The 10961-nt window shown below is 39.0% G+C and overlaps 1 protein-coding gene across 1 annotated transcript; it reads right to left on the bottom strand.

The window, feature by feature from the left end:
* Positions 1–207: 207 nt before the first annotated feature.
* On the bottom strand, positions 208–6523 carry LOC118419883. The gene is made up of 3 exons (XM_035826540.1): positions 6131–6523; positions 1705–2407; positions 208–1249 (listed from the first exon to the last, which is right to left on the bottom strand). The coding sequence occupies exon 2, from the start codon at positions 2394–2396 to the stop codon at positions 1797–1799; it is 600 nt and encodes a 199-aa protein (XP_035682433.1). The 5' UTR covers positions 2397–2407; positions 6131–6523; the 3' UTR covers positions 208–1249; positions 1705–1796.
* Between the last annotated feature and the right edge of the window lie 4438 nt (positions 6524–10961).

Raw genomic sequence — 10961 nt, 5'->3', positions numbered from 1 at the left:
CCCACCTGCCCCCTCTCCTCAGAGACGGGGGGTGGCACAGACTCTCTGATACTTATGACCCCTCCTGCACAAGTGGCGTGTTCCTGACGTCACAGCTGGAGATAGGGTCATTCTGTGAACAAGGTCGACGGAGTTGCCCGAAAATTTAGGGTAAGTCCCTATATTAATTCGTGTTGGAAAGAACGTTTATAAGTTCCATAAACTATCCTACTGTTGATAAAACAGGGTGTAAATATGCTGCTGCTTATTAAATACGATTATGCTTATAGCTCTGTACTTTTCTTTTAATTCGTAATCACGGTCTCAGGATATTACCAATGTTGTCATTATGTAATACTTAATGAAGACGTTTCATGTTGCCTAGAATGCTTTCGAATGCTACATTTGTGCAATAAACCTTTAGAATTTTCGAGATAACTTTGTCTTAATTATTATTTTCTCGTTTCGTCTAACAGTTTGGTTGCCTATACAGACTTTGTTTATATATTTGTTTGTCTGTTTGAGCCTTTGTTTATTCATTAAAAAAATCCTATCAGCCAGCAGGCGGTTTTATTAAGCTCCGATATACAGATTACATGATAAAATCTTTATAGGTTCTGTCAGTACTTAACTGCGCATAAAATGCTACCAAACTAGGAACCAAAACACAAAAGAAATTACTAGAGAGAGTCCAAGCAATACACATACGATGGAAAGAGATGCAGGCAAGTACGAGTGATTGAAAGATGTTATTAGCGCAATTTATTGTTTGAAAAACTATCTAAGTATACAATGTTAACGGTCACAATTAATAGTGCACAACAATGGCGACGATGTAGATACTACATAACATCGCCTATTGAAATAATGTTTGAAATACTAGTGCCAGTGGAATATATGTAATATATACTTATGTTATCTTACTCTCCAGACAGAAGTTGATTTGGAAAATGGTGAACTTTTTCTTACATGCCATATTTTTCTGTCAGCTAGGTAAACTCAGCTTGAAGAGTATTGTTATACACCTAAGACATCTGAATCAATCTGAAAGTAAGAATTTTCTATGACGTTGGGCAAAGGTCTAAGGTTCATCTGATACAGTATAGCGTGCTCAGTATGTCTACTCTCCGAGCAGAGGTTAGGGTTTGGCTCCTTTTGGTCGCCTATCTGGCAAACAAAAAGGAAACCAAAAAAAAAATAAAAATAGCAAAAAGTCCGAAACATAATGTCTATATAGACGGAGCCTGTCTTCTGCTTGGAAAGTACAGTATTTATCAGTTGCCACAAATTACGAATCGAATCAGGAAGACATAACCACACTCCTCTAGAGCAAAGAATATGCCAATTTTGTAGTTTAGGGAAAGTAGAAAATGAAGTACATTTTACTATGGATTGTTCTTTGTATGATAGCGATAGGAACATTTTATTTGACTATGTGTTAAGTAAATATCCCCACTTTAGACACTTGAACAGTAAAGAGAAATTTATATTCCTGACAGCTTTTGATAAACCAACTCTAACCAACCATACAGCTAGCTACATTTATGCAATTACCAAGAAGCGAGAGGAAGTCGAATGTCATAGAATAGATTAGACGCACATCTACATATATAGATGTGTATGATTATTTCCATTGTTACATATATGTGATTCTTACCGTGTGACCTGTACTTAGCCCAGTGGGGCAAAAATGTGCAATAAAGATCTTCATTCATTCATTCATTCATTATATCATGACCATCTTCAACTTAAATCAAAAACTCACAGCAGCATTGGACAAGTTACTGACGTCATGACTAGTGCTATCAACATAATATCTAATCCGGCACGAATGTAACTACTTTAGTCGGACTCTTTCTCTTCCCGCCCTTTTTGTCCAAGATTGGCGTGCCGATTTTACCTAGCGGGGTTTCAGGTTTAGAATTAGGGAGGGTTTGATATTGGCTATAATCGTCATCTCCTATGTCCTGCATCAGCCTCATCATGGCGTCCGAACCTTCCGACTGAGACGACGAACTGCTGTCCTTGTTTGACCCCGACGAGCTCTCCCCGTCCATGTTGTCGAAGAGGTCAAAAAGGTCGTGAAGGCTGTGTATGGGGGTTACCTGACGAGACGATTGAACCTCTCGACGACACAGCCAACAATGCTGCGCAAACTCAGTCTGTTTTCTCTGCTCCTGGCGAGAGTCCAACTCTCGCGAGAGCCTCTCTTTCGCGGACGGGGTCCGAGAGTTTCCCCAGTTCCCCCATTGCATCTTAGCGGCGAAGGATGACTTGGTGACGACGGAAGCAAATGCTGTTGCCGCGCTCTGCTTTCTTTTGCCGCCATGTTTTGGACGGTCGGGGTTGTCTTTGGTTTTCTCCCTTTTCTCTTCGACAACAGCTTTGGACGCTATCTTCCACTTTGTCTTGATCATTGCGTTGGCTTCTGTAACAGAAATTTGAAATGTTACATTGATTTAGAAATACACTGTATCGAATAATCCATAAGTGAGTCGATCATGTAAATACATCATTAAGCGTTTATAAAGGAAAGAAAAAAAAACGAACAAGAAATATTTGCCAGTGCCAGTGTGAGTTCCGCAACAGCAACATAGAAAATCACCAAGGAACTTAAATTTAATCGTTTCTTCCTATTCCCAATCTGAATACCAACATGAATCTTGATACCTCTATTAAAGATCCATCCACGACTTTTCGATTTATGATGTTCTCATACAGACAAACGCCCCCCCCCCCCCAAAAAAAAAATCTTCTTGACAAAGGTAATGAAGTATTTAGCATGCCACCTTTCCAATAGACGACGTCGCTGAGCTTTACAGCTTAGTAGGGTTTTTCTGTGACTGTTGATTTCATAATAGGATATCATTTACGATATAAAATTATGAATTAATAATATGATACTTAAGTTGAAAACAAAATTGATTTTTCTAATCTATGACATTTGTTATTTGTGACCCGTTAATTTTTTTGGTCGCTTTAGCAGTCAGAAAGATTCTAGTGGAAAGGGGCTGGCATGTGTCGGCTTTTTTTAACTACCTACAATCAAAACATAAGTTAAGTTGCGCGAAAAAGCTTAGGGAGAGAGAGAGACTTGCATTTCCAAGTAGTCAACATCTATCAACCATCCTATTTGCTAAGCCGAAGTGTAAATAATACATTCCATATGTAGTTACTCGCCCATACGACTACGTACATAGCGACGCATCAGCAAACGCGCTATGCTAATACCTATTACGTCAAACCCTAAGTACTACCGACATACTTGACTGTTACCGTCACAACACAACACTAAACGTGTTGATAGATTCCTTACCCTAGACTTTGGAACTTACAAGCTTATGCAATGACCATGGCCTGAAATTCGGCTGGACCATTGGTGACCATTGTGGCCAGTTTACACAAGGGACAGAAGGGACATTCTGGACTTTCAGTGTGTGGAACAAATAGGATGTACGCGAAGCGTTCTAAGTGATTGGTTCTGAAAGAATTGTCGGTTTAGATAATGAGCCATTACGCAAAAAGAAGTATTCTCCCATGCCCTGTAGTTGTCAGAAAAACAGAATCTTAATCTTATGGATGTTGTGACGACAGAAATATAAGGTTTGCTGCATTGTTATACACATTTCATAGAACACGCTGCACGAATTCAGAACGACGATTGTACAGAAATGTTAAATCTGACGTTACGTTTGGGACCGCATTTTTAGAAGCGGCACCTAGCTGCAGTTCAGAATGAACCAGACATGAGTACACTAATGAGAAGATGAAAGACGCTCGCCGAAACGTTGATTGTTCTGTATTTCCTTAGTTATGAATAGATAACTTGGTTATTAGGGAAGTTATGGAAGACTTTTTATGTCTATATAGGACCAATATCGGGAAAGCAACAGTTTTTTTCAGGCTTAACGATTTTTCTTCAACGTTTTCTACCAAAGGCGCAGTCAACAAGAGTGAAAGACATTTTGTTAGGAATCCCAGCAAATCAGATAAGGAGTGTTTCGCTTTAACACGGTACTAAGTACATACAGACTAATTACACAAACGCAATCAATGTGTAGTGCTTCTTCAGACTTGAGTATGGCGATAACAAGTCAATAGTTGTACAGCTGCTCCTTTTGGAAGCTTTTACTTAGTTGAAGCAGAGAGACTTTCTCACACGGCATTCAGTACTCCCTTCAAAGCTACAAAAGAGGAGAGTCGATTTACCTGGACCCCCGACAGTAATGGTTCTAAAATGTTGTAGCGAAGTGTTGACATAACGTTAGTCATGCATATGCAAACACACGCAAAAAAAAGTCTTCCATAACATTTCAAAACGCTTTGTACCCAAGTTAAAGTGGTCTAACATAATGTAAAATAAACCAGTACATGGACAACGATATTGCTTCATGATCATAAAAATGGTATTGAGAATTAATCTGGCTTTTAGGAAAGTGCCAAATGCTTGACGTACTATAAGCATGTAACGTGGCAAGAACATGTTTGTTGAAATGTAAAACTGTATGGGGTTAAACCACGTGGTGGTATCAAATGTTTTGATTGATCTAAAGATGAAAACTACTCCATAGCCAAACAACATAGTGACATGACCCAAGAGGTTGACCTTTCTAACGTTACTATCACACGATATGATATTACATGATCATACTCCTAGACTGTAGTATTCAGAGTACTAGTATTCAGAGTAGTAGTGTACTCTTAATACTAAATGTAATGTAGATGTATGCCTGTACATTGATTCTTCCTAAAGACAATAACTCAAACCCCGTGGGGCGGCAATCTCACTGCGACCTGATCACTGCGACCTCCCTGCGACCGATGTATTTGACAGATCTCTCAACGAATTTTACAGATGAAAATTCACGCTTTTTGTGCTTTTTAGACACACTTTTACTTGACAAACTTTTGCATGATATTTCAGTAACGAAATCAAAGATTACACAAAGCAAATTTATAGCGCAGTGAGGTCGCAACGTGATCGCAGTTTGGGATTTAGGGTGGTATCTCACTGGATTGCGGCGTCGCTGCGTTTAGAATGACATTTGTCTTACCCTTGACTTCAAATTTGAGAATAGCTTGCAAAACACACAAGTATGACTAAAAAGGTATCAAAACGTACAAAGCGTAAACAAAATAGTTTTTATCTGTGAAATGTTGTTGAGCACTTGGTCGCAGCGTCGCCGCAAACGTGCCGCAACTTCTGTGAGGTGATAACCCCTTTACCCGTGCGACACGCATGCCTGGTTAGAACTGGGGCGGACTGAGTGCACATGCTGACAGATGGTAGCTATAGGTGATGGGGACGGGGGTGCCCTAAAACTATCATCTGAAACATTGATCAAAATTTTAACACAATAATCAACCAGTAGTGAGAGTTTTAGACAGTTATATAACCCTTGTTTTCATTATTTAAACAAAACTGGTTCCACCGTACCGGTTTTTGGTTTCGGTCCGTTCTAAGGGTAGATATTATACATCAATATATTGTCATAACGACACCATATCTAGTTAAATTTTTTTATTTAAGAAAACAGAGACAGGTAAAATTTAGTCTTCAATGATTCTTTATAACCAAGAAATTTGAATTTTGAGACCAAGAATTCCGATATCTCGTGGCATAGTCATTGAGACTTCTTGAAAAAAACAGGAGACGAAGAAATAGTTCACCTACCTAATAAGTATCTTTTAAACACGTTACAAACTGTCAATGATTAAGTTCAGTTCAGTTCATTCAGTTAGTAATGATTAAAATTATTGCATAAAAATGGCAGGAAAAACATTTAGAATCATAATGAACCATATGACTCCACAAAGTATAGGCTCTCATTGTCACGGTGAACTTACTACCCACAATGGCACTCATATCAAATTTCCACTCTGTAATTGTTGGAAAGGTATACCGAGGAACGAAACGTCTCAACGAAATTCCTGACGATAAAAAAGGCTAACGTACAACTAAAACACTTCCAAAAGAATCTACTCTAAGATTATAAATTAATAAGAACACCATATTGTCTAGTTAGATTGGAAATTGTCAACACAACGTTCTAATGGTGGCCGGTTTGTTGATGTACACCTGTCGCCATTGTTGCTGACTATTATTCTATCCTTGTCCGTAAACTCAGCGAAGCCAGCGGAACAGAGTTACCTTTCGTTCCGACGTTCGTTCCCCTCGTGTGTGCCACTCTTGGGTCCCTAACTCCCTTCAGTCTGCTGTCAAATCCACAGCAAATGTCTGAATAAAAGACTGACTGGTAGTACTAGTTAGACGACTGATCCCTACAGCCTTTGTTTTAGCTGCTAACGTTGGCAATGGCGCGTATATCTCCCTCGCGATCGCCCCCTTTTATTCTGAGGTATGTCACTGTTCTACTCTATAGGAAAACAAAGGGCCCCGTGGTCGCCAAGGGGGGTATAATTGATAGCCCAATAACAGCTCACAAAACACCGGGTATTGATATACCTGCCAGGTTAAGCTAACCGACTGACATGGGGGTTTCGACACGGGGTGAAAGAAAAGTAAATCTTGTATAATAAAAGATGAATAGGACTCAATTTCTTTCAGACGGTGGCAGTGAATTAAGTCGGATTCAGGCGTTTGCTAGCTGTCCGGGATCGTATCATATATATGGCGGCTGGGTGTAACTTAACGGGGTTATCCACTTGTGCTTTGTGTAGGGTTTGTTGGCACAACCTCATTCTATTTTTTGTTGTTGTTAGGGTCGGGATCTGTGTATTGTTAGTTACTAGGGTAAGGGGGAGGGGGGCAGTTAGGGTCAGAACTGCTGATAATACATAATGGACTACAGATCGGTTTAAGAGTTCTATTATAGCATATTCTGATATACTCCAGTTATATACCATAGCACATGTACTAGGCAGTTCAGGCATGTGGTTTAAATTGGTTTGCGTTTGCGTCTACGACGGGTGACACAAACTGACAAAACATTCAACAATCGCCAGTGTTTTACGGTATATTGCAAAACAGCAAAATACAAACGAAGCTATAACCAAACCTATATCATCATAATGTCTCATAATCTTCATACAGTTTAGAAACAGTATCTCCCACTTAAAGATATAGAGTTAGCGCCTCGCGTTTGTATGCATTTAACAGCATATCACCGTAACTATATTTCTTTTAACTCAAGTCAGATACACAAAAGAAGTTTGACTTAGTTAAGGAAGTCGAAACATGGATTTATAAGTTTAAGAGACATAGGAATGTAGAGGTATAGCACAATGGCACACGGAAATCGTAGGTATAACAGTAGTACTAACAATATACAAAGCCCCATACATACGTAAAGAATTTGAATTACTTTACGGGTGCAGGTGCAAGAGTGGGTTCTACAGTATTAACTAAAAAGTACACCTAAAACACACATCTACTGTTACAGCAATGTATACTGTTAGCAAATATTTCCAACCTGTTCCTTAGCAATACCGTCATCCAAGCAGTGGTTTAACTACTTAACACACCAGTAAGATTAATTTGTCAAGGTTTTAATTGCATTATTCTGATACCAGCCATACTAATTGCACAAATGACGAACAAAAGTCCGGGTAATAGGTCGTTGGGAAGCAACGTGACAAACTGAAAATGTTTTAAACTAAGTTACACGTTAATATGATGTAGCTAGGTAACAATGTAACCCATACACGTACCTGGTTATGGGCAAGTTGTACACAGTTCAGTGTGTTCCGTTTTTATACATGAAGCTCTGCATGCTTAAAATGTAGGGAATACGACATATGTTATATCTGTTCTAAGCGTTGCCGTGATACTAGTATACGTATATCAGTCGCGATCTAGTCAGCCGTATATATATAAACATATCAGTGCCATTTACAAAAGATATCGAGTAGCGAAACGCCCTCAAAGCAAACATATCAATTACCGAGGAATAGCCATCTTTCAACAAAGTACTAGTATAACATTTATCCATCGAACAAGAACGCCATACTGTATTGTACCTGTAAAATTTTTGGCGTCTTGTTGGCGTAATTGTTGGGGTGCAAAGCCCAGAAAATAATATAATGATAATAATAAGGAAGTTTATTTGCAAGTTCTTGCCCGAGGGCTAATTGCAACATGAAACATACAGAAAATATAATAAACATGTATAAAATGAAATACTTTGGTATAGATAACAATGGTGACAAGTGTAAACGAGTGACTATTCTATCAATGGTATGAACTGCTGAGAGCTACAATCTACGTATTTAGGGTTTGACTTCTTTTCTGGAAGCAGTGGAAGACGAAGTGTCCCACTTTTTCTATGATGCGTGGGTTATGTGACGTTAACAGCGTTATAGTTTTGTTTTCGTCGGTAAGCGTTTGGAAATTTTTGTGGAATTTGCATGCCTCTTCAAATAACTCATTTCTTTCCTGATCGTTAGAGAGGCAGTTAGAAATAAAATGTATTTCGTCTTCCACCGGTTTTGCCATACAATGGTTACAGGTTCTTTCGCCCACAGGTAGCTATATAATACAGTAACCCAGGATCTAGAGTTAGCTATTACTAGTTTCAAACTAGAGTAGACACTTGTGATAGTGTTTTCACAATGTTTGAATCTCTCATGTTACCTGTAATAAGCCCACGGGCAAGAATTTGCAATAAATTTTAGTGTTTGGCCAAGAACCAGGGGTCATTGGTTTTAATCCCCTTACACACAACTGGCGTTATGCCCTTGGGAAAGGCACTTTACACGACTTCTTCAATCTTACCAGGTCACAAATTGGGTATATATGACTTCCGTTGGGGAGGTAAAAGGCGGTGTAAGGAGAGGGATGGGCTCCACCTTCCAATACCGTGCTCTAAACACAGTGCAAAACAATTTAGCAACCCTTACGGCTTTTAAAAAGATATTGATACATTTATAACTTTACTTGAAACGTTTGCGTCATCATATGGAATTTGAAAATGCAGATTTACGCCAATAGTTATAACAATATTCCAGTTGTTAGGCTGATGTACTGGTTACTTACCTGTCGATGTATATTCTTCATCGGTAATGTCCAGGGCCGTGTTTGTTGGAGAATTACTTCACCGTATGCATTGTTTGTGGGCTATGCCGTCAAATAAGTTCTTAATCCCGTTATAATGCCAACTAAACAAGACAAACACGTTACTCCTATTTCAATTTTCTGCACATAATTCCGCTTTTGTGTGTCATATCTAGGTCATCACGCGAGTCATTCAAAGGAGTTCTGTATAGCACAATTTATGGTATTTGCTGTACCTCGTCAAGGGGTTATCTTCCCTTTTATACGTTTACAAAAGCTAAAAATGTCTATTCCAAAGGTAAAAATTTGTTCCTAGAACGTCCAACCAAGAATATATGCTGTGACTTACGAAAGGGCAATCAACTGGCTGTAGTAGTGGCAGTAGTAATGGTATTAGTAGTAGTACCATTATCAGTACTGTTATTAGTAGAATTTGTGGTTATGGTAGTAGTAGTAGTTCTGGGTGTTGACTGGTTGCATTTGATATAGGAAATAATAACACGAAGGGCTGGTATAATGAACGCAATTTGAACTTCATATTGACCTAAAGTTACACAGTATATCACCAGTAATTTTAACATGCTCAAGGCATCCCCTCGAACACGGGACCACCATTTTACGTCCCTTCCGAAAGACGGGTGCAGCCCCAACCGAGATGTCCTTCCCCAACAGCTACTAAAATCCAGGAGCTCAACTGTGAGGCTGCTACCAATTGAGCTACAGGGACATCCTTATACATATGAGCAAAGTACCACATTTACCTTTGTTCTTACCGTCGTCCATGACAACTGTTGAACTGTTACTCTGGGGTCACAACTAAGACACAACACACACAGCTAACAAATCAATATACAATGTATCATGTTAACAAGAAAGACATACTTACTTGGTTGGTATTGCACGAGTTGCTACAACCTCATATTGCACTGCAAAATCTCGAATTGTGCGGATAGTGAGTACGAACGCCAAACGGTCAGTGTGGTCGTCCGAGACCTACTGTAGTTTTGCGCGCAAACTCAAACTTCTGCGTCGTCAACTGTTGACGTGTGACATTCTCCTTTTCTTCTAGTGTTTTGAAGAGCACCACCTTTATCCCCCATCCGTGTTTACAGTAAACAACCCCTCACAAGTATCAAAAGAGATAGACTCGAGTCTTTTCAAGAGGCATGAAATTAAGTACTATCCAGTGCCACTTGACACTGTTTTCCGTTTGATGGTGGCCGTCTTGTCAACACATCAAAACTCGTAACGTTTTTAGAAGAGCGTTCATGTCTTTAGTTCCTATAAAAACAATATACAATTGAGCTAAAGAGTAGAGAGTGGATGGAAAAAAATTGCTACCATCTTCCTAGTTTTCTAACAGGCATTCAAGACGATATTGGTAATTTAATGATTTGTATCTGTGAAACAAATATATTGATTTGTTTGATGTATGGGGCAGATATATTTTTGTTGAGAGGTAAGGTTTTTGGCTTGTGTTGATAATCATGAGGAAAATGAAAACGCAAACATTAATAATGCCATTACTTTTGCCCAAATGCCTTGCTAAGATTATAACATATTGGGCATTTTTGGGTTGTTAAGCAATTACGATTCGTTTTAGTCAAGTTTTCAAGGGGGTTAATATCGTTAACAGAGGGCAATGTTAGAATAAAGACTGTTTTAAACGGAAGGATATACCCCATAATCGAATCAAAATGGCCTCAAAAGGAACCAAAAAATTATCCACGTGCATGGGAATGATATTGGTTTGCCGTGTTCCACGATTCAGCTTTAGTCTCCACGAATACCGGGCTTGTACGTATTGTACAATACTGTTAATGTGGTGTCTCAGTGCACTTGGGGCACCGGTGCGGCACTGCGGGGTTTATTCACTGCGCTACTGCTGTGTTATTTTCACCTTTTTTTTATAATTTAGATATAGCGTAATACGTAAAAGTATGACTTGAAGACAAGAAAATACACAAAA

The sequence above is a fragment of the Branchiostoma floridae genome, chromosome 7 (assembly GCF_000003815.2).
Source record: "Branchiostoma floridae strain S238N-H82 chromosome 7, Bfl_VNyyK, whole genome shotgun sequence".
NCBI lineage: Eukaryota > Metazoa > Chordata > Leptocardii > Amphioxiformes > Branchiostomatidae > Branchiostoma > Branchiostoma floridae.
The sequence above is the reverse complement of the archived record's forward strand: the minus strand, read 5'-3'. Positions and strand labels throughout refer to the sequence as shown.